This window comes from Macaca fascicularis, chromosome 5 (genome assembly GCF_037993035.2).
Source record: "Macaca fascicularis isolate 582-1 chromosome 5, T2T-MFA8v1.1".
NCBI classification, from domain to species: domain Eukaryota; kingdom Metazoa; phylum Chordata; class Mammalia; order Primates; family Cercopithecidae; genus Macaca; species Macaca fascicularis.
This window is the reverse complement of record NC_088379.1, coordinates 115681863-115707278: the sequence shown is the minus strand read 5'-3', so window position 1 is coordinate 115707278 and position 25416 is coordinate 115681863. Positions and strand designations below refer to the sequence as shown.

Sequence of the window (25416 nt, the reverse complement as noted above, 5' to 3'; positions counted from 1 at the left end):
GTTCTCAAAGCTAGTGTCTGCAGACTTTATCCTCTTATGTCACTGAATGAGAGTTCAGATTTTGAAGGAGCAGTATGAAAGCCCCAATCACAATGTTGCCATATTATTTTTGGAAGTTTTTTTTGTAGAGACAGGTTCTCACCATATTACCCAGGCTGGCCTTGGATTCCTGGCCTCAAGCCATCTTCCCACCGAGGCCTCCTGAATTGCTGGGATTACAGGCATGAGCCATCATGCTTGGCCCTTTATTATTATTTTTAAGAACAAAATGAAATTCAGAATTCTTGGGCAATCGGGTGATAATCTCATAAGTAAAAACAATGTTTAAGTCATTTTCACTCATTACTAAAAATATATTTCTTCTGATTACTGCCAGTTTTCTCAAGCTTAATTTCTTATGTACATTTAATTTTGCTGACAAAATCAATTTATGAGCTAACCATGAGATCGTCATCACTGCTGAGATATTTTCTCTAGTCCAGAAATAGTATTTGGGGTATATTTTCTCATTGCTTCCCCAGTTTCTTTTCAAAATTTATATTGAGGGAATCACTAGTGACAAGAGTATATTTATTTATCCAATAGTTAACATGAAAACATGCCATGTTTTCCCCTTCATTTTATTTTCTAGCTTTTGGAATTTTCAGTTGTCTGTGAGGTGATTCGTGGAAATGAAAACCCTATATAAATATTAAGGTAGTGGTAACCTGCAACAGAAATGGATTCTCCTTCGATATAAATGTCAGTCCTTGAGTACAGAGAAAGTGCTCACAAACATGGATATGTTTATGTTTGTTTATATAATTGTGCAAGCTGTTATTTTTCTTGGTTTTGATTTAAATCTAGGAAAATTTTCAGTTTGAATTGGACTTAATCTTATAAACCTGAAATCCGGTTTTCCATGCATTGTGAATAATCATCTCCTTTTGACAGTGTTTTTTCACTTCTAGTTTTAGCCTCCAGCTCTCAGATAGGTCTATTAGTTATAAGACATTCCAGGCTTCTTTAGGATAAAGACAACCAGGAAACAGATTTTTATATTAAACTCTAAGTGTAGCCTGTTTGTTTGAAAAGGCGCTGGTCATCCATAGGGGAAAGATGAGTGGCTTTCAGCATTTGGGTCAGTTTTTAAAGAAGCCCCCCTGTACCATATGATCAGGAACTAATGACCTCAAGGTTCCAGTCATTATTTCTACATTTAGTAGAAATTAGAGGACCATCAGCCAGGGATTTTTTAGCAAGGAATTCTTAAGTTGAAAAGTTTAGACTAGATCTCTAAGGTCTATTCCAATCTTGAGATTCTGTATGTCTATGGTCATTAGGCCACTGGACTGGAAAAGAAGATTTAAAAAAAAAAAATGCCTACAGCTTTGACTGACATAGCCCATAACTGTACTTGTGTAACTTCAGGCCCAAGAAAATTTTATATTTAGGAAAATAAATGACTGATGCTTCATTTATATTATAGATTTTTAAGGCTATAAGAGATAAAGTTTAGTTTGGTGACAGGAGAGTCACTCAACTACTCTTATTTAATAGGAGGCATTTCAGAATTATAGTACACTTTTTATATTACCATTATTGTTACACGTTTTTTCATTTTCAAGAGATGGGGTCTTGTTATGTTGCTCAGGCTGGCTTCGATCTCTCAAGCTCAAGGGCCTCTCCCACCTCAGTCTCCTGAGTAGCTGGGACTACAGGCGGATGCCATTAGGCCTGGCTCATCATTGTTATATTTTGAAATAATTTAACAAGTGAACATTGCCTCATTGGAAATTCATATGATACCTTTTTCTTAAAATGAAGAGTATTTGATCAAGAAAATTGGTGCAATGAAATTGAATTGCTGCTAAAACCACCTTCTGAATTCTATTTCTACATGCTGCCTCTCTTATTCAGAAATTATTGTTTTAAATGGCCACGAGAGTTTTATGTTTTACTATGACTAGATTGTTACTGGAAATTCTCACCTGTAACAATACTCTCAAACAAAACAAACTAGAAATTATTTTTTCATCATAGAGATCATTTTTAGTTTGCTTTCAACTGGGGATGGGAGATTTGTCTAAATAAGACCACTGACTTTTTTTGTTTTTGGCTTTTTTTTTTTTTTTTTTGAGACAGGGTCTCACTCTGTTGCCCAGGCTGGAGTGCAGTGGGGCAATCATGCTCACTGCAGCTGCAACCTCCCAGGCACAAACAGTCCTCCCAGCCCAGTCTCCCAAGTAGCTGGGACTACAGGCATGCACCACCACCCAGACTAATTTTTAATTTTTTTGTAGAGATGGGGTCTCAGTGTGTTACCTAGGCTGGTCTTGAACTCCTGGGACAAGTAATACTCCCGCCTTGCCCTCCCAAAGTGTTGGGATTATAGGCGTGAGCCACCATGCCCAGTCACTGATGTGTTTTCTGCCAGGTTTTGATTTGGGGGTGATGGCAAGCTTTATTCTAAGGAGATAAAAAATTGAATGGATTTTAATTATTTTGTTTTTGTTTTTGAGATGGAGTCTTGCTTTGTTGCCCAGGCTGGAGTGCAATGGTGTGATCTCGGCCCACTGCAACCTCTGCCTCCCAGGGTCAAGAGCTTCTTCTGCCTTAGGCTCCTGAATAGCTGGGATTACAAGCATGTACCATCATACCCAGCTAATTTTTTGTATTTTTAGTAGAGAGGGGGTTTCACCATGTTGTCCAGGCTGGTCTTGAACTCCTGACCTCAAGTGATCCACCCTCCTCAGTCTCACGAAGTGTTGGGATTACAGGCATGAGCCACCATACTCGGCCCGAATTTTAATTCTTTGTTTGATTTTGCTAACTAGAGTAGCAGGGACAGTCTACAGTCTTTGGTTCTAACTTCAATACTGATTTTTTCTGATCAGTTTTATAGAGCCTTATCTACTGAAACAAAAAATATTCTTGTACCTAAGATGCAATGCTTTAGGATTGAAACTGACAATTTGCTGAGCCGCAAACATCAACCCTACTGAAATAATGCTGTGATTAGCCTAGCAGTTTGCTATCTTTTACTATGAACAGGAGCATATTCATTCCTAAAGGTGATCCCATCTGATGATTCCTGTGAAGAGTCGCAGTTCACACACACACTTCAGTGCATTGATCGAGAGATCCGGAATTCAACTTTTGCCACATCTGCCCTCTGGGGTACAAATAATGCATACCAAGTTTCTCTGTGAACATCTTTTTAAATTCTGTCTTCCTTCCCAGCTCAAAGACTTTCAGTGCCCTTCATGACTTCATCCAGCAGTTCTCTATCCACTTTTCTGGGGGCACAAGTTATTACTTCCCCATCTCTCACCCATGGGACATGATGGAATATGTGTCATTTAGTTTATTGTTTATTTAAGAAGAAAAAGAAAAATTAAGCCATGCATTTCAGTCCTGTACTTTAATTATTAGTAACAAACTACTGGGCACATGCCTCACAACTTACTGCAAACTTGAGGTGCAGATACAGCCTGAACTCTGCTGCAGTTTTCAGAGCGTCACACAGCCCAACTTTAGCCTGCGTCTCCCAACAAGCTTTCTGCCATACCCAACCCACAGCATCTAGTATGACAGACTCCCGGTTTAGCTCACACCTAACTCCACTGCCTATTGCTACTTGCCCTTTGCCCATCCATCCAAAGCCTTCAGGGTCCACTCTTAAATCTTCCACAGCATTTTCTCATGACAATAATCTCCTTCCTTAGCTCTTTATCAAACATAATCTGTAACACACATTTGCTACTGACCCCCCATGTAACCATGTGTTATCATGTAAATTTTTCTAACTAGATTAGCAGAGGCAGAATTTACTCTCATATAAGGATCCTTTTTTCATTCAATGTCATACTAACCATACTGCAAAGGAATACAATAAGTTTATTAAATTTCCTTGGCCATGGCTTAAACTTAACAGAAGGAAAAAAAACCTAAAAGGTTTATTGAATTTTGAATGGATGGGTGGATATCAACATTTTCATCAGCTACTAAAAAAAAAAAAGGAATTCTAAGGAAACAAAGGGAATTGATATCCTGCCAATTTAAGTATTAAAGATTCTTTTTAGATGTGCAGGTTTTTGTTTTAACATTTTGAAAGTATTTTCTCCCCCAAAATCTTATTTCCAGTTGTAATACAAAAACAGAATGCACCAAGATTTTTAAAAAGGTGACAGGGAGGAAAAAGATAAGTTTACAGATGTATACAAGGAATTTCCATGTCCACTCTGCTTCTAAGAGGGGTGTACTTTCCTGTAAAGGGATGTGTAGCCATGTTATTGAATCTGGTGTACTAAATGTAACTCTACTTTGATTATGGCCTACTTCAAGGATAGAAAAACTAAAAACTAGTTTTCACACCTTTAAAAAAAATCGATAAGGAGAACCTGTGATCTCTGAATTAGTATCTGGAAGGTGAGGCAAAAAGGGAAAGAAGTGCTTACAACTCAAAGCAGCTTAGACATCATACCTTATTTGGTTTCCGTGGTCATACACAACAGAGTGGAATAAGAATAAGGAACCCTTTACCTTAGTTATGGCTTTGTCTTGCAATTATAAAGCCACTTTTTCTTTATATCAATTATGGGCATATTTTCATGATTATTCACAAAATTATTGTTTGTCAGAATTTCTGGGCATATAGTTAATTTACTTATGAATAAAACCTCCTGGCCAGGAGTGGTGGCTTACATCTGTAATCCCAGCTCTTTGGGAGACTGAGGCAGGAGGATTGCTTCAGTCCAGGAGTTGGGGACCAGTCTGGCCAACATACTGGGACCCCATCTCTGCAAAAAAATTAAAAGAATTAGGCACACCTGTAGTGCCAGCTACCCAGAAGGCTGAAGTGGGAAGACTGCTTGAGCCCAGGAGGCTGAGGCTGCAGTGAGCCATGATCACACCACTACACTCCAGCCTAGACGACAGAATGAGACCTTGCCTCAAAAGAAAAAAAAAAAGAAAAAACTGCTGAAAAATTTCCATTTTTTTAATGTAAAGAAATGCCTATATGAAGTCTTGCAGAATCCTTAAGAATGTGACAGAATTCAGCCCTGGGAAGGACTTTAAGAAACCTCAGGATCCCTCTCAAGATAATCTTATTTTAATATTCTTATCAAATTATAACCACCATAGACATACATTAAATGTCATATTGGCAAAAAGTAGTGTTATTTCCTCTAGTCTCTGGGTCCCTACTTTATTTGTATCCTTAAAATCACTTTCAGAACCATACGTTGTTTCCTGACTTGAGTCAGAAACTCAACTACAAGAGGACTCTTAGGAGGGGGGTGCACCAGTTGGCATTCTGTCTCAGCGTCAGACTCTTCACCTTAGAACATGAAAACTTTTTCTGCACTAGGTAGATAGGTATCAGCTGAACTGGGCAGTGCCCTTTTCTTTTTTCCTTCACTGCTTTTTACTTTCCCAACTCCTTGTACCTCACATGTGTACAATAGTCATAATGAAGAGCTTGTAGATACGACATGAAAGAGCCAGGAGGGAGCTCAGGTCAGCTTCCCAAGCTGTTCATTAGCAATTAATCCTATGTTGAAATACTGCCCACATAAACATTTCTTCATTAGCAAATAAACTAGTTTGACTCTTGGGGTACAGAAATTTTGATGTGAATGCTAAGGAGACTCAAGCTAAGCACTGGTTTCAGTGACATCCCATGAGTTTAAAAAAGCATATATTTCAATTTATGCATGCTGTTTCAGAAATGTTAATGGGTAGAGCAATAAATACAAATCATAAGTGAGAACTTGCTCAGCTACTCTGGTAAGAATCAAAAAAGCATGTCCTAGGAATGTTTTGGAACAAGACAGTATGATAGAGAAATTCAGATTTCTAAGGATAAATCCACTATTCATTTTTATTAATTATGGAATAATTTCCATTGTTCATCTTGATGACAGAAATAGAAGGGTAAAAAGGATAAATATAAGCTTGACAGAATTAAAGCACATCAGTATTTCGTTTGGGTTGTCTTTATTTGGTTGGTCACCTGGTAATCATAACTCCCAAATCACCATGCTGAAAAGTACTTATTAAGTACCTATAATTACGGGTTGTGCTATATGATGCACATTTAAAATTTATTAAACGAGAAGAGTCCATGCTATCTCAAAATGACTAATTATCTGATAATAAAACAGTAGTGTTACCATTATACCCAAGTATGGAGGCCTGCCGGTATACAAAGTATTACCACTGAACCATTAGGAAAGCAATCTATCCACATTAAAAGCTACGTGGGCTAGTGGCAAACCATTATTCATCTTGAATACAGTTGAACTTTACTGGAGAGATGCCAGAAAGGAAAGGCAATTTTAATTCATTAAAATTGCTCTGTTCATTAAAGAAAATCTTACCTTCTTCTAAGCAGTATGGATACATTCAACCATAAATAACTCAGTTAAAGAGGTAAGTGTTAATGCTTCCTTAGGCAACTCCCACTTGTAGCAGATGCTTAGGTTTAATTCTAAACTAACCCAAAGGATTTGAATTTCACCACAGTAAAAGATTTCTGTGCACGCAATGAACAACTTACTTTGATCACAGCACTTAAACCGATTCCCGTTAACTACCTGTAACCCAGATATAGCTTATACAGTTATTTTGTGTTTACCTACCTGCTTGACCACAGCCATGACAATGTTGGATAGTCTTGAGCAGTGTAGAGTGTGCAGCTGTGTGACTGTGAGTGACTACTGTCATCAGGTTCCCTATTCTCTCTTCTGTTGAAGGAGGAAATTGGGCTCCACCTCTAAGGTTCCTTGCAATTATCAAGTTCTATGATTCTGTACTGACTGACTTCATTGCCTTAGCTGTTGAATTGCTTTGTAGAGAGCTCTAAAAATTATGTGGAAAAGTGAATGGCCCTTGCTGGGATGTGAGCAGTGCATTAGGACTACTTCTCATTTTAGAAGTGAGGAAATTAGAGAAAAAATACATAGGGAAGATTTTTTATTCTTTTCTTGGTTCTTGAGGCATTACTTTTCCCTTTATGGCTAGAATGATAGGATTGTATGAAGACATTCATTTAACTTGGTTTGTTTATGATTGCAAGTAATACAGTTAATACAGCAAAAATCAGAATCTCAAGTATGTTGAATGGGTAAGATAAATAATAATGTTAAGGAAATGTCTTCAGTGGTATATGTATAACTAATTTCTGTTCTCAAAGAAGCGAAGAGGGTTTGGATGAAAGTTTCCCAGGCTCAGAAAATATGACAGTAGAAACATGAAGATAGGAAATTCTTCTTCATCTTTTCACAGTTACACAATGTTCTACACATTATGCAATGATTATGTAATTCAACAGGAGAGCTTAAGGAATTTTTACAGCTTATAAGATAACACATCAAGTACCCCTTTTTCTTCTGAAAGTTTACCACAAGAACAGGAAAATCTAGGCCTACTTTACCTCTAAGCCTGTTTATCTATGAAATAAAGATAATACTTTACCTGCACCATGAGTATTAAATGGTAAAGCTTTTTGGCATCATGTCTACCCATAGGTAGACACTCTATAAATCATTATATGTGATTATTGTCATTTATTACCTTTATAAATTAGAAAAAAGTATATACTTTTTCATATTACTATCGCCTACTTGGTAGAACTTTATTTTTCTTTAGTCTTTGCTTATATGTGCATAAACAGAAATGGTGATTGTGACTCTTAAGTAATTTAATTCCATGCCCTTGCAATTTCCACAGGAGAAATAAAGCAATATATATATAATTTATGGCCAAAAGTACTTTCCTCCTGAAATGTCCAATAGTTAAAGTTTCCACAAAATTGTCTCACTTTTCCACTTTTCATTGAAGTATAGAAATAATCAATGTCTTTCTGGGGGAAGAAAATGTAACATAATATTTTTCTGAATATCGGACTCTTTAGTTATTATTACAGGGAAAGTACAACTTTGTGTTTACTGCCTGTTTACTGTACACACATGCCTAATTATTTTCCCCATCAGAAAATTTGATAGGACAAGACCATGTTAATTCAACAGATATTTATTAAGCACCTACTGTGTTCCAGGTCTTGTGTGACCAAGAGAAGAGTCTGTAAACCTCAGTGAAAGTGATTTATTTAATTTTTACTTCTGCGTTGATTTCTGGAATCATTGCATTATTTGGTATTCACTAAGTAGGTCACTTGCATTCATTTACATAGGAATGCTGCTTTGTGTAAATAGCAAAGTCCCTTATGAGTCAGCATTACATGTCAGCATGAAGGGAGAAAACATGAAGCATTTTACAAATAATACTCTTTAGGTGAACACATTTTGCTTTTGATATTATGTTTTGTAACTTACCTCTCAACCCTTTCCTTATTGATCTAATTGAATGGGGAAGACCCATTTTAAGAGAAACATTGCTTTCTTAGGAAACATGCTCAACTGTTTAAATTATTTATAAGGTTTCTATTGCTTTCTGTCAAATCATAGTTCTATTATAGAAGTTTGTTGATTTTTGCTTTTGAATTTATTTTTTGGCATTATCAGTATTGTTGTCAGAGGCATTTGAACTAGAGTGACTTTATCTTGAATAGGGGCTAAGTAAAATGAGTCTGAGACCTACTGGGCTGCATTCCCAGGAGGTTAGGAATTCTTAGTCACAGGATAATATAGAAGGTTGGCACAAGATCACAAAGACCCTGCTGATAAAACAGGATATGGTTAAGCAGCTGGCCAAAACTCACCCAAACCAAGATGGTAACAAAAGTGACCTCTGATCATCCTCACTGCTTATTATATGCTAATTATAATGCATTAGCATGCTAAAAGACACTCCCATCAACACCATGACAATTTACAAATGCCATGGTAGAGTATACAGTCTAAAAATGGAAGGAACCCTCAGTTCTCTTCCTGGGGAAATCTCCGCCCCTTTCCCCAGCACACTCATGAATAATCCACCCCTTGTTTAGCATGTAATTTAAAAACCCATAAAAATAGCCAGCCAGCAGTCCTCAGGGCTAATCTGCCTATGGAGTAACCATTCTTTCATTCTTTTGCCTTTTTGAGAGGGAGTCTCAAAAATCGTGGCTCATTGCAACCTCTGCCTTCTGGGTTCAAGCGATTCTCCTGCCTCAGTCTCCCAAGTAGCTAAGATAACAGGTGCCCACCACCATGCCTGGCTACATTTTTTATTTTTAATAGAGAGGGAGTTTTACCATGTTGGCCAGTCTGGTCTCAAACTCCTGGCCTGAAGTGATCCACCCACCTCAACCTCCCAAAGTGCTGGGATAATAGGCATGAGCCACCACGCCCACCCAAGATAAAATTTTAAATGTCTATCTTGTTCCAAGACACAACCATGTCACCAAATAGTTCCAATAAAAATACTTTTTAAAAATTCATGTATGTATCTAAATTGGCTCAACAAACTCTAAAGAATAAAATTATTTCTCTTAGTGAAAAGGCTACTTTTTGTACTTCGATGCTATGTTATTGAAATTTCAGTCATAGAGCCTACAAAGGAAGTATGTCTATTCTGGCGTGATACTTAATATGTTGGTTAAACTGCTGGAAGACCTGATTTGTCAAGGGAGATTTCAATAGAACACCAGTTTGCCATGTGGACTAGACTCCCTCTTCAGTGAAGCAGGAATGTTCTCAAGAGTATTTTTTCAATGCTTAAAAAGAGGAGAACTGGTACAAAATTTGATGTTTCCTAATGACTAAAAATATCTTAAAGATTTTGTTTGCTTGTTTGCAGGAAGAAATCTTTCCTGTTTTCTGCTCTGTATGCTGCCTTTGTATTCGGTGGTCGGCACCTAATGAACAAACGAGCAAAGTTTGAACTGAGGAAGCCATTAGTGCTCTGGTCTCTGACCCTTGCAGTCTTCAGGTAGGTTTTTTTCATTTTTCTAATAAAATGTATCCATTTTATCACTTGCTGAAAGAATGCAATGATTGAGCATTTGATTTTAAATCTGATATTTTTGATTACTGAATATGATGAGGACATAAAATAAAGTGTTCAGAAAGAAAGCCTTCACTGCAACCATTTGCCATGATGTACCCAACCTTGTATATTTCGAGAATTGTCAGGCCATCTCTTGTCCTGTCCAAATTGGCCATGCAGTAATCTGATTCATCTGTTAGGATGAGAAGCAGTACAGTAATTCATTAGTGTTATTGGCTAAATATAGATGAAAGGTTAAATGGGAAGGCACACAAGTAACCTGTTGAAGTCTATTGGAGAATAGGGTTCAAATACCCTGGGTGTGCTATTGCTAACACTTAATCAAAAGATGACGCTTAGACATAGACCAGACACTGGACATCTGTGTCAGTATTGATAGACCAGAGAATGCTTTTGCTCTGCATCTTCAAAAGCACCCTCCACCCACATTCCCTGAACAGACTTGCAGGCATGTGCTTATGTAGCCAGCTCTAGCTTCACAAATGTGAAAGAACTCAACACAGAGGCTGTCAGGACAAGGCCTGTTCTCTCCAGGGCATCTGTCAGCCGGTGTGCAGACTCATTCCTCCAGAAGCTTTCAGGAGCATTTCCAGTCTTGTATTATTTTGTGATCTAGGCAATCACAAGACTAATTAGCACCCAGCTGGTGTCCAAGCAAGTGCCAGGATTTACCTAGAGTGCTAACAAAGGCACCTGTTCTGTTGGTGTTTTGCTTGTCAAAACGAGCAAGTTTATAACTAGGCTTGGGGAGGAACAGGAGGAGAGTAAATGTACATATACTATGAAACACAAAACTATTCATTTTCATATTTATAAATACTCATTTGTATTTTTTCATATTGTATATTAACTGTTCTACTTCTAAGCAGAACTGGATGTTATCATTAAAGCTTCATTAGTCACTTAAAGCTTATTAAAAATGACTGAGCAGGAAGAGTATTTCCATTAAACTCTTATGATCTGTGCCTTTCCATAATGTTGGATCCCTCCATCTAAAACACCCACTTGCTCACCACTGCTGAATATACTTTTTATTTCAGTGCAATTTGTAAGGCCCTAAGTTTGAAGTACTCATGATTTGGATCTGTCACTAAAATCTCCTTCCAGTTCAATCTGTATCAGGTCATGATTCTCTGTAATATAAAGAAGTCTTTTCATTTTTATTTACATTTAAGTTTGACAGATATGCCTCACCTAAAGTATTTTGATATTTGTGGGGAATTTATCTCTATCCTAATGAAGCCTTTCACCATTTTACTGATTTTTCAATATTCCCTGAACCTTTGTCTTTTGTTATTTTAAATTTTAACACTTGTAAGCAGAGTAAAAAAGTACAATGACTCCCCTGCACCCCTTACCTTGATTAAACAATTGTCAACACTTGGCTGATTTTACTTCATTTAATCTTGCTCACCTTGTTTCTCATCCCCAAATTATTTGGAACTATTAATAATAGAGGCTGAAATAATTCTTATTGAAATCATACCATGGCTAAAGGTTAAGTACTTTTTAAAAATAAACACAGTATTATGATCTTACCTAAATAAATAATTTCTCATTAAATTTCAAATGTCTTTAGTTGTCTCATAAATGATTCCTGTTTTACAGTTTATTTTTAAGAACCTGGATCAAAATGAGATCTTTACATTTCCATTAACTGATATCTTTTGACTTACAGATTTCCTCTCTTTTTCCTTATGATTCATCCTTTGAAGAAACCAGATAGTTTACCCCATAGAGTTTCCTCTGGCCTGGATTTTGCTTGATTCCATTTTTCTGTACCTTCTATTTCTTTTAAGTTGTAGTTAGATCTAGAAGGTTTATTACATTCAGGTTTAATATTTGAAGAGGTTTTCTATAAGAAACAACTTGCCTTTATCAACTATTTGGTTATCTTGAAGTATATACAGTTATTATAGCAAAGATTAGGATAAATGCTCGATTCTTTGTCTATATTCATCAGGTTTTTTTTTAAAGTTAGCTAGCATGTAAACAATAAGATTTGTTTTCTTAAGAATCATTATAAACTTATGGATGTGTACTTTTTTATATGCCAGTGATTTTGAGACATGATTTTGATGTGTTTTAAGTCCACTGCTATTCCATTTGATGGTGATAGTTTGATTTTTTTCTTTAATTACAAGGTATTTCGGGCCAGGCATGTTGTATATTTCTTGTCCAGAACTGGAATCAGCCATTTCTCCAAAAAGCCTTTCATGCTGCTGATAAAAGACATACCCGAAACTGGGAAGAAAGAGAGGTTTAATTGGACTTACAGTTCCACATGACTGGGGAGACCTCACAATCATGGCGGGAGGCATAAGGCACTTCTTACATGGTAGAGGAAAGAGAAGACGAGGAAGAAGCAAAAGCGGAAACCCCTGATAAACCCGTGAGATCTCGAGAGACTTACTATCATGAGAATAGCATAGGAAACACCAGCCCCTATGATTCAATTACCACCATCCCCCGACCCCCCGGCTGGGTTCCTCCCACAATAGGTGGGAATTCTGGGAGATACAATTCAAGTTGAGATTTTGGTGGGGACCCAGCCAAACCGTATCAGAGCCCTAATTCCTATGGTAGAGAGGAGATAATATTTAGAAACCACTATCTGGGTACTAAAGGCGGTTGTTGGTGCTGAGTAAGTTCTTATATTTAAGTCTTTAAAGAAGCCAGAAGTGGAAATTTACTTATTGAGGTAGAATAGACATATATAATCTATTATTATTTTTTTTTTTTGGAGACAAGATCTCACTCCGTCACCCAGGCTGAAATGCAGTGGCACAATCACGGCTCCCTACAGCCTCAACCTCTCCAGCCTCAGGTGATCCTCCTACCTTAGCCTCCCATGTAGCTGGGACTACAGGCATGTACCACCACAGCCGGCTAGTTTCTATATTTTTTTGGTAGAGATGGAGTTTCACTATGTTGCCCAAGCTGGTCCCAAACAATCTTTACCATTCTCATGACTTAACTTTTATTTCTCCTTCCTCTCAGGCCAAAAATCCAAGTTCCCGATGTTGACCAGTAACTCTACATTTACTTTATCCTGCAATGCACATGCAGAAGTCAGTAATGATACTTTATCCTTTTTAGACTGACAACTTATTGTGTTCTCTTTCATTTAATGGATTCTGTTATTTTATTTTCTTCAGAGCCACGTTTTGTATAAAATTTAAAAATCCAGAACTATATAGAAAAATCCAAGTATCTGCAGTCTAAGGTTTTAAACAATGGATCTTAATATTTTTAAGCCAGAATTTGGGAAACACTGATAATGGAATTCTATGCTTCTGTGTTTGGAAGAACATATTGAGATTTCTCTATGCTTAAAGAATGCTAGTCAACAGTGCATGGAAGTAAAAAGTCTGACTACAGAATGATATTTTTAATATAAAAATATAGAGGTACTAGAAGAAAATAAACTCAATTTTTTACTTTTTTGGGGGGGCGAAGCAGATAAGACATCTTATTTATTAAATTCCTATGATTTTTTAGAAAATAAGACCAGCCTGGGCAACATGGCAAAACCCCATCTCTACAAAAAGTACAAAAATTAGCCAAGCATGGTGTCGTGCACTTGTAGTCCCAGCTACCTGGGAGGCTGAGGTGGGAGGGTCACCTGAGCCTGGGGAGGCTGAGGCTGCATTGAGCCATTATAGCACCACTGCACTCAAACCTGGGTAGCAGAGCGACCCTGTCTCAAAAAATAAATGAATGAATAAATGGATAAATAAAAAATTTCAGCATTTGTAGAGGTTGATTGTAGTGGACTGGCAATTTAGAAGTTAAAAAGATTTATTTTTTTGTGATGTGTTATTCAGAACAAATGAAACAAGTATAATAATGTGGACAACTCTTAATTTTGCATATTGGCCATTTATTATTGTGTTTTTCTGCATTTAACACATTTCCTAAAATATATATACACACATTCATATCTAATCCCGTACACAATTCTGTAGAATTTCAAGTAGTTGTTTCTTTGGAATCCAAATATTTCATAAAGTTGATATAAAACATTCATCAAAAATATGCTCTTCTGGTCAGGCATGGTGGCTCACACCTGTAATCCTAGCACTTTGGGAAGCCAAGGCGGGCAGATCACCTGAGGTCAGGAGTCTGAGACTAGCCTGGCCAACATGGTGAAACCCTGTCTCTACTAAAAATACAAAAATTAGCCAGGCATGGTGGCACGCGCCTGTAATCCCAGCTACTCAGGAGGCTGAGGCAGGAGAATCATTTGAACCCTGGAGGTGGAGGTTGCAGTGCGCCGAGATTGTGCCACTGCACTCCAGCTTATGCAACAGAGCAAGACTCTGTCTCAAAAAGAAACAAACAAAAAAACTGCTTTTCACAAACAGTTGTTTTAATGAGTGTTAAGAAATTTCTTATTTTGGTCATAAATGAAAATTTCATTTTTATAAAGGATATATTTTTGTAGAAAGTTTTGAGTGGCTCTTACACTATAATTCATGCATTTTCAAATATTGTCTAATGACAAAAGTATAGACATTCCTTGCTCAGGAGACAGAGATAGTTCTTCTATGAGATGGTCTGCAGTGAGGTGATGGCCAAGGGCCTATCGCCCACTCCATCTCCCCATTATAGGTGCCAATATCACAGTTGCTTCACCTTTGCTTACTCCTGTTTCCTGGTGATTACTCCGGCCTCAATTGTTTTATGCATGATTTGCACAAATCCAGATGTTCTACATTTTATAGTTTGACATCTCGCCTATTAACCAGCAATTTTTCCTGTTGAACCTCATTGTAATTTCCTGGCTACATTTTCATTTTGTTATTAAATTTTATCTCTGGCTTAAGTATGAAATATATTCAAGATTAGTAGAAAATTATTCTATTTTTTTCTTTTGTGGGATTTTTATGAACAAACTGCTTAAATATAGCATAGGAAACTTGCAGAAAAGTCTGTTTAACAGTGCAAGCAGTAGATAAATGGTATTTAACCAAATCATTCAAGTTCTGTTTTCCCCAGATTTTATAGACAAATTCAGTGTCTAATATCTGAAGAATTATTGGCAATTACCTTATCTCTAAAGCCAACAAGTATATAATAAATCTAACTGAAGCTGTTCCAGTGAAAAATACCTGACAGTTTGTAACCCATATGGAAGGAGTGAGGACATGATTGACCTATAAAATGATGGTACAATTAAAATGACAAGTTTTAGAACAATGAAATCAGTTTGTGCATAAGCCCCTCATAAGTGTCTTAGTTTTTATTCCTATGGTTGCCAAAAGTAGCCCATTTTAATCCACAAAAACAATAATGACAATGATTGCAGTGATATTATTTATATAAAGTAAATGGATCCATAAGCTTTAAGTGTCATAGGACAAAAGCTCCTATTTTATGAAAAATGTGTTATAAATGTCAGATTTTTAAATGTAACACCAAAAGTACAAAAGTAACAAGCCAAAGATGCCTTTGGAAAGCATATTGCGGAGTAATAAAAAAGCAAGCTGGGAAATAATCCTGGAAGTGTAATACCACTTATGAAAATTTTAAAACCTCGTTAATACTACATTTATGAATATATATGTCGTAAAAGCATTCAAATATGCATGAAAACCTCAGGATACTAAGTATCTCTGTTTGGGGGAAGGGAGGGAGAGAAATAGGGCTAGAGAGAGTCCAAAGGGGGCTTCAATTCCTTTTGTAACATTTCATTACATGTAGTAACATGTTACAACATGTTATTACAAAAAGGTCAAAGCAGGGAAAAATAGCTATTTGATAAAAAGAAGGGCTATACAAAAGCAAAGTTGAATGCAATTAATGACATTTGGTTTGTTAAGTGAAACAGCAACAATTGTAGCCATATTATAAGATTCAGGTAGTACTGCTGGTGCAGAAATAAAGCAAGTTTATGTTAAAACACAATGTTGTAATTTATTGGTCCTCATTCTCTACCTATCCCACCCAATAATGATCGGTATATAGTTAGAATGAAGAATAGCTTTTGTTTTCTTTCTTCTGACAGTATCCCTCAGTTAAGTGTGTATGTTTTGCTGGAAGGATGATTTGAGGACCTTTCTTTTCTGTCCCTGTGTTCACCTCTTGAAGAATCTACCATGGTTAATGTTTCTAACCTGTAGACAGATACGATGTAGGTCAGATATTGTGCGTTTAATTATTGTTTTATCAAAACTTGTTTTGTTTTTATCTTTAGCTTACTCGAAAATGTAAAATATCACATACCAATACTTGGTACCTTCCTTAGCCTCCTATTTTTGTGTTATTTTATCAAAGAACCAGAGCAATTGCTGACTCCAATTTGCTTCTAATGCCATATTTGTAAATTACAGCTTCTCCTATTTTTTTTAGAGTAAAATTAATGGATGTATAGGAAATCCTTTTTCTTTGTTTTCTTTTTTCTGAAGGCAGAGTATATAACAGTTTTCTTTGCAGAATCAGATTTTTCTTAAAACTAAATAGCTAGAGCAGTTATGTTTTATAATAATAAACATAATAACAATAATTTATTGAGACATAAAAGAACTGAGACTAGGAATAACGTAACACCTAGATAACATCTCCAGCACACTGATTGTTTTAAAGGTCAGGTCACAAAATGACAACAAAATATATTTTGTTTCCCTTTGCACTGAAAGAAAAGTGAAGCACCCACACTGTATTATTAAAAAGCCCAACAAATGTTCAAGGCAAAAATCTTAATAAACAGTAAAGTTTAAAAAGCCCATTCCCATAGGAAAAATAATCCTTCCATTTACTTAGCACTGCCAGAGTTGGCTTCTTCCCTTGATGAAGGACACCCTAACATTTTTACAACTGGAGATTACGATATCTAGTCTGAAAGATAGTAGGATAGTGGATTTGTTAAGCATTTTGTTTTAATTTTTATTTTATTTTATTTGAGATGGAGACTCGCTCTGTTACCCAGGCTGGAGTACAGTGGCATGATCTCTGCTCACTGCAACCTCTGCCCTCCGGGTTCAAGCAATTCTCTGCCTCAGCCTCCCAAGTAGCTGGGATTATAGGCGCCCACCACCATACCTGGCTAGTTTTTGTATATTTAGTAGAGACAGGGTTTCACCATCTTGGCCAGGCTGGTCTTGAACTCCTGACCTCGTGATCCGCCCACCTCGGCCTCCCAAAATTCTGGGATTACAGGGTTGAGCCACCGCACCCAGCCATGTTAAGCATTTTGAGTTGTATTTGAATCCCTTTGAGAGCTGCAGGATACCCCTCCATTGTCCTGTTCAGTTTTGTTATTAGTACCAATTTTGTTGTTCTGTTCATCTATACACACATTCACATAACTAACAAATTGCAACTATTTATTATATTATTAATATCAATTTTGTTATTCTGATGACCTATACATGCAGTAACATAACTACCTGACAAATTACAGCTACAGGATAAAGTCCTTTCTGTATCTGCCCATAGTATATATACACACAAACCCCGTTACCCTTTATACACTCTTCTTCCTGCTCACCAGGAATTTTTTCTATCCCCCTGACATCAGAGACAGCTCAAGTAAAATACTGCTTCAACTGGGACCTGACATCAGAAATTCCAATGCCAACCCACACTAGCTTGGATCACCACCCACCCCCTTGCATAAAACCTCCATGCTTCATTAACCATGCCAGGAGCATCATGAATAGGTAATAGCAGACTTATATGACATAAACTACTTCATTAACATTTGCTTTGTTTTCTAGATGTCTAAAACTGGATCCTTTGCCAGAGTTTGGTCTTTCTAGTCTCAAATCACAATAAAGTGACCCTAGCTGAATTCTTGACTCCTTTTGAGAAACCACGAGCTATAATAAAAATAAGGACTTGGCAACTTTCTATCTCTTAAAAGTTTTTAAGATGGAACTTTTAACCGGGGTCCGTGCATCCTGGTCTGCTCTGGACAGTCTTAGTTTTATGCACGTTGTCTCAGTGTGATTATTAATAGCTCCTTCTTCACTCCCAAGAATGTCCCAATTTGGATGATAAATACAACAGTTATTCTATTTATCACCCACTGAGAAATTGAGTTGGCTCAATAAAAAAGAAAAAGGAAGAATACCATTGATTATTTGATAACTTACTGCGAACAAATTCTTGTTTTTAGGATTGACCTCTTGACTAAAACTTGCTCTGCCTGTAATATTTCCAAACATTTGACACATCATCACTCAGATTTAAAATATCCAAACTGGATCTCCTTTTGATATTTCTTTTCATTAAAATTTATCACAATTTTCCTAATGAACATCTTTAAGTCATTCAAAGTATCTCCTTTACCCAGTCACCAACGTGTATCAATTCTTGTCGGAATCTCTTAGGTAGCTGACTACACCGCTGTTTCCACCCTGGACCCTCCAATTATGATCTTTGTCACTTCACATCTTCAGTTTTACAACCACTAGTTGCTGTCCTTCAAATGTTTCCTCTACCCAAGGATACTCTACGTAGCATATTGTTTCCCTGTTTAAACCTTAATTGAAACTTTTGCTTATACATTAAAACCTCAATCTCGCCATAAAAATGTACAATCTTGCCTTGACCACTGCCCTATGCAAGCCAACATGTATATCGAATCTTTTCCCGCAAAACTGACACACCTTGCCCATTCCTAATTTCATTCCTTTTCTTTTTAGACAGTTTCACTCTGTCACCCAGGCTGGAGTGCAGTGGTGCAATCTAGGCTCACTGCAACCTCTTTCTCCCGGGTTCAAGTGATTCTTGTGCCTCTGCCTCCCAAGTGGCTGGGATTACAGACTTGTGCCACCATGTCTGGCTAATTTTTGTATTTTTAGTAGAGATGGGGTTTTGCCACATTGGCCAGGCTGGTCTCAAACTGCTGACCTCAGGTGATCTGCCTGCCTCAGCCTCCGAAAGTGCTGGGATTACAGGTGTGAGCCACCACGTCCAAGCCTAATTTCATGTCTTTGAACATGCTGCACTTCCTCTTTCTCCATTCTTCCTCTATTTGTTTTTCTGTAAATCTTATTGTTTAGACTTAACATTCCTTCTCTATAATGGCCTATCTGATCATTTCAGCCCATATCTCAGTTCCACTGAACTTGCTGGTAGTTCATCATTTAACCAGACTATATATTGCCTTAACTGATGTACTTCTTAGTAGACTATGAATTTCTTGGGGCAAGAATTGTGTCTTGCTGTCCTTGGAACACCAAGTGCACACAAAGTTGTTGAATTAATGAATACAAATCTCACACCTGCCAGTTCTGCAGTCACATGTGATTATTGTTTCCAGTCACTTCACTTTTTCACTCTGTATTTCTTGCATGAACTGCCCTAGACGTGCCCTCGTCCAGTCTTCATTGCATTCTATCAGTCTTTACCTGTGAACATGCATACATGCATCCAGAAATCAGGGACTGATGTTATGTAGTGTCAGGAGCCTGCAGTGGCCTACAAAGCCCTACACGGCCTGGCCCTTGTTGGATTTTGACCTCCCCTCTTCCCTCTCCTCAGCCACTCTTGCCTGCTTGCTGTTCCTCAAACATGGTCACAAGGCCTCTGCCTCAGGGCCCTTGTATTTGCTCTTCCCTTGCCCAGAACACTCTTCACCCAGGTATTCTTTTAAAATTATACATATGTGTATATAATTATGTATAATTACATGTTATATATATTATATATAATTATATATGTTATATATATAAATATTTTACATATATGTTATACATATATAAATATTTTATATATATATTTTAAGTAAAATAGAAACAGAGTCTCACTGTGCTGTCCAGGCTGGTCTGAAACTACTGGGCTCAAGGATTCTCCTGCCTCAGTCTCCCAAAGTGCTGGGATTACAGGTATGAGCCACTGCATCTGGCCCATCCAAATTTTTTTTTTTTTTTTTTTTTTTTTGAGACAGTTTAGCTCTGTTGCCCAGGCTGGAGTGCAGTGGTGCAATCTTGGCTCACTATAGCCTCCGCCTCCTGGGTTCAAGCAATTCTCCTGCCTCAGTCTCCCAAGTAGCTGGAACTACAGATGCGCACCACCACGCCTGGCTAATTTTGTATTTTTAGTAGAGATGGGCTTTTGCCGTGTTGGCCAGGCTGGTCTTATACTCCTGACCTCAGTGATCTGCCTGCCTTGGCTTCCCAAAGTGTTGGGATTACAGACATGAGCCACCATGCCCAGCCCCACCCCGATATTCTAATGGCTTATTCCTCACCTCCTTTAGAATTTTGCTCATATTTGGCCTTGGTGAGACCTTCTCTAGCCTCCCTATCCAAAATCACAATATTCCCATCCATGCTTGTTATTGCCTTTTCTTATTTTTCCCTTTAACACCTGCTGTCTTCCAGCCCACTGTTTATGTATTACTTCTGTGGTTCACTGTCTGTCTCGTTCCACTGCACTCTGTGTTCCATGAGGGCAGAGATTTTTGTCTGTCTGGTTTCCTGCTGTGTCTCTAGTGCCTAAGTAGGTGCTTTTTTAAAAAAAAAAAATAAGGGAAATGAAGAGACTTACTAGCAACTGTCTCCATTTATTTTCAAAGGGTTCGGAAATAGGAAAATTTTTCAGCTTTTCTCTTGACTTCAAGAACTACCTGGAATTTCAGTTATTTCCAAGAAAATAACAGTGAGTGATATATGCAAATATGACAAAGAACTGCAAGTTTATGTATGCGTAGGCAAAGAGTGAATTCTCATGCTCACAGGAACTATAGTTGACTTGATAACCTTATATGACTTGAATTGCTTATATACAATTAGAAAATCCATCCAGTGGTCACTTTTTGATTAAGTAATTTTCCTTTCTAGTTATAAAATGTAGGATACTCTGCATCAAAACTGAAAACCACAAAATCGCATACACACAGACTTTTTATCCCAGTTCTCACAGGTATTTACTGTTAATATTTTGGTGCCTGACTTTCTAATAATTTAATGTTAAACTTGAGATTCTTTGATCATAATTTTAATTCTCTGTAATGCAGTTAATACATTTGAGTGTGGACAAAAATATGGCTTCTCTAATATCTTTGCATTACAGGTGCTGTAACAACTTGAAACAGCTGACATGTAAGATTCTTTAAATCGTTTTACCAAAATGGGGTAGTATTTAAATAGCTGGAATACCATAGCTCTTTTGACACTTGGTTGAAAAACAATATGAGCAAACTAGAAGATTGCATGGTAGTTTAGGATATGATATACTTAGATGTAAGAGATATAAGTATAACAACACCTGCAGGCATTTGTTAAGCATTGTTTTGAATTAAGACTTAGGGATTACAGTTCGTATAAACTTCGTGTTATCTCACAGATCCTCCACAGATCCTTCTTGTTTGGCAGGGTTTGGGATGTGTGCACGTGTGTGTGTGTGTGTGTGTGTGTGTGTGTGTGTGTGTGTGTGTGTGTGTGTGTGTGTACTACAAGATTTCAAACTAAAAAGTTGAATCCTTAAACAATTCTTCAGACTTAAGGAATGAACTTTTAATGAAATTGCCTAATTGCATAATCTGGAATGCTTCAGATGATCCATAAATAAAATGCTGTAACCACAATTATAGATTAGCTGAAGGAAACGTTAAGGAGAATAACATGGAAAAATACCAGACATTTCTTCTCTGGACATTCTCATTAGCGAGCAGAGAATTAACTGAAACATAGAGAGATGAGTATTCCTTCCCCTGATAGTCCACATGTCCTTAACGTATGGTTGTGAGTGGAGGACTGTAGAGAAGAAGTGGTACTAGTGTTCATCAAAGAGAAATTGGTCATCCACCATATGGTTATTTGCTGCTATTAGAGCAATGAAAATCATTTTCCTACATGTAATGCTTTTCCCATATGAAACTTCTTACAGGCCTCTTATGACCTCGGCCTTGAAAGCATCGACAGTTCTTTCCTGAAAGCTTTCAATTTTTATTCTCTACGTTTTAATCAAAGCTCCAAATAGTAACTGTCATCTGTTTTTGATGGTACTAGGGTATCGACAGGTGTCCCAGATCTGACTTGATTTTGCATATGACATAGGGAGCTCTTGTTTCTTCCTTGAAACTGGCAACTCTTTTTAGCCAGAGCTACTAGTAAATGGACTAATTTCATTGGTTTTTAGCTCTCCTTGAAACTCATTTCCTAGCATGTGTTTCAAAAATTTATTAAGTGAGAATTGGTGTTGACTGTTTGATCCCTTCATGTTATCACTTATAACTAAATTGTTATGCTGGCTGGAGACTGTGCAAGCAATCCTCACTGTATTCATTGTTATCCTCACTGTATTCGTTGTCATCCTAGATCATTCTCACAGTTTCCAGAGCCATGAGATTTAGAATCAAGTCTATGTAATTAAAATGATTGATTGATCTGGGGCATAATACTTCATTCCTTGCTCATTGCAATTTCCTAACAACTTAATAAAGCAACGATTTTCTTTTACTCCTTTCATTTGACTACAAATGGTACAATGGTAGACAGAGGGGTGGCTTTTTGTATTTTTTGTTCTGAGATGTGCATTAGCACCATTGACTTAGCAGTGGATATGCAGGGTGATTAAAGTAGCTGGGAGAGATTGTTCATTGATTCTAGGTATTTGTGTTAACCCGGAGCTGGAGCAGAAATTTTCATTGCAGTTTAATAGAATTGCTTATGAATTGAAGAAATTATGAATCATTAGTTATTCAGTGTTCTCTTATGCGGGGGGCAGGGATGTGGTTTCTCTGAAGGGGTTCGGCTTTAAGTTGGAGTTTATACTAGCTTAATGCCGATTAGATAGGTAGGCAAAAAAGCAAAGAAAATAAAAAAGAAACTAACTTTCCAGGACAAGGGCGCAGAGCTCAGGAGAGGAAAGCAGAGAAGAAAATCTAATTTCTGCCTTTAAAAGGAATATAGTTAAAACTCTAGTACTTTTCCAGTCCTGAACAGACAGCCTACCTCTAGAGATTTCAGTTTAACTCCTCAAACTGATTTTTGCCACCTTATACATGTTTACTGAGACCAAACCCATCTTCCATCAACCTTGGAGTGAAGGAGTCACTCTGAGGTGTGCTATAATCTATTTGACACCTCTAGGATAGGTGTGTAATTTTCTGTTCTCCTTAAGGACGTGGATCCTTAAATTGATAGAGTAGAACTAGATTAAAGTTTGAAGTCATTAAAAGTAAAGGCAAACAAACATCTTCTGCCTCATGTACTTCTTAAGTTGGCTATATCTATCTCTCTCCATTTGCCTAACCTGTGAATATTGTATTGATCCTCTTTCTACCATACCTTTGTAATACCTTCTGTATTTCTTCCTGTGCATTCACACATAAGGTAAAATTACAAATAAAATTGGATCTGAATTTCTAAAGTATGAAAGTCAAACTCTTGGCCGGGAGTGGTGGCTCACACCTGTAATCCTAGGACTTTGGGAGGCCGAGGCGAGTGGATCACAAGGTCAGGAGATCGAGACCATCCTGGCCAACATTGTGAAATCCCATCTCTACTAAAGATACAAAAATTAGCTGGGCATGATGGTACACACCTGTAATCCCAGCTACTCAGGAGGCTGAGGCAGGAGAATTGCTTGAACCTGGGAGGTGGAGGTTGCAGTGAGCTGAGATCGTGCCACTGCACTCCAACCTGGTGACAGAGTGAGACTCCGTCTCATTAAAAAAAAGGAAGAAGAAAAAAAAAAAAAAGAAAGAAAGTCAAACTTTCCTGTAAGTTCCTGGAAGGTCTAACTCCTGTGGCCCTAATGAGGAGAAGCCCTGTCACTCTTGTGTTCCTGCGTGTCCAGGTCCAGCACCAAGTGTGAGTCACATCTCAATTAATGACTGGATTTCTTTACATATACAATGCTATTGAGGATGGCATAAATTGCATCTTTTAAGGGTTATGGTTGACAAAAATATGAATAGAGGATGCCTACTTTTATTTCTGTTTTAATCTTAGAAGGTTTGCCCGTAGATAAATGGTAAATGATTAGTTGTCAATCTTGCTGCTCAAAAGGAACCCACAGTAAAAAAGTTGCCCTTCTCCATATACTGTCTAAACACCCACCTCAACACAAGATTTAGCTGTTTTATGAGGAATTAGTGAGAAAAAAACTTGAGAATTTTATCTTTTGTGTGGTATAATGCTAACACTAATAATAGACATCATTCATTAGGTGCTTGGCACTGTATTAAGCTCTTAATATATTATCTTATCTAACTTTCAAGACTGCCTTGAGGTATGTACTTTATTCTCATTTTACAAATGAGAAAACCTAGGCTCAGAGAGGTTTAAGAAACCTTAAGAGTAGAATCCTGGGAATAAACCCTAAAGCCTGTTGTGTAATACAAAGGAAATTGCTCCAACACAGCTATCTACTGAAGAGGTATGTGCCCTCTGGATACCTAAGTTACTGTTCTCATCTTCTCCTTCCCCACCTCCTCATCACCATTGTGGCTATGATTATGCAGCCCCGAGGTCTTTCCATTGGAGCACTGCCTCTCTGAAATGTATGACTTGCTGTCTTGAGGCAACAGTGACACCTACGACAATGAGCTGCTTTGACAAGAAGAAAAGTTGGCCTATCTACCCATAAGCTCTCACTGGGCCAGGATCTCATATACTTCATAGACGATGTTAGCCAACTAGTGTCCTGATCTTCTGCCTGCATCTCAAAAATAGCATGCTATCTCTTAGGAGTGAATTTCAATTATCAGGAAATCCAGAAGTTTGGCATTGTTCCACATTTTCAGAAACCGCCCATGGAAATCAATTCCAGGCTTATAAGCTGTCCGTATGTATAGTCATCCCTCAGTATACGTAGGGGATTGGGTCTAGAACCACCCAGGATACTAAAATTTGCACAGACTCGAACCTGCAGTCAGCCCTGCGGAACCTGCATATATGAAAAGTCCTTTGCATTGGTGGGTTTCATATCCCAGGAATACCATGTTTGGTTGAACAAAATTTGAGTACAAGTGGGCCCGAGTGGTTCAAACCTATGTTGTTCCAAGGCCAACTGTAGTTATATTAAGCTGGATGCACATTTTTATACACTACCGTCTCCACACTTGTTCATGAAAAGACCGAGCCTCTATTTCATTATTAATTTTGCCTATTTAAGCATTTTATCCTAAAATAAATGTATGCTCATCACTTGAAATAGCTGTCAGAGTAATATTTGCTGGAAAGAGAAAGAAAGTAAATAACACAAATTTAAAAAGACATGGGTAGATCTTATTTTTGGAGGACAAAGAAATTTGTTGGAAAACATCTAGCTGACTTCTAGTCCCTACAATGAAACACGAGTGCAGTAGTTTCCCTTACCCACAATTTTACTTTCTGTGGTTTCAGTTACCTGTGGTAACTGAAATGGAAAATTCCAGAAACAAACAATCAGTTTTAAGTCATGCACCATTCTGACTAGCATGATGAAATACTGCAACATCCCCCTCCGTCCCTCTCAGGACATGAATCCTTCCTTTGTCGAGCAGATTCACACCTGTGAGTCACTTAGTAGCCCTATTGG

The 25416-nt window shown here is 37.5% G+C and overlaps 1 protein-coding gene and 1 long non-coding RNA gene across 4 annotated transcripts in view; one reads left to right on the top strand and one right to left on the bottom strand.

The window, feature by feature from the left end:
• ELOVL6 (ELOVL fatty acid elongase 6) overlaps window positions 1-25416 on the top strand; it is a 151558-nt gene that overhangs the window by 90417 nt on the left and 35725 nt on the right. For all 3 annotated transcript variants that reach the window (XM_074040311.1, XM_015450755.4, XM_005555689.5), the window contains exon 3: window positions 9727-9858. In XM_074040311.1, coding sequence (XP_073896412.1) covers window positions 9727-9858 — 132 coding nt within the window. The remainder of the gene's footprint in view (window positions 1-9726; window positions 9859-25416) is intronic.
• The window catches only part of LOC135970976 (uncharacterized), a 61042-nt gene that overhangs the window by 24421 nt on the left and 11205 nt on the right, over window positions 1-25416 (bottom strand). The window lies entirely within an intron of this gene.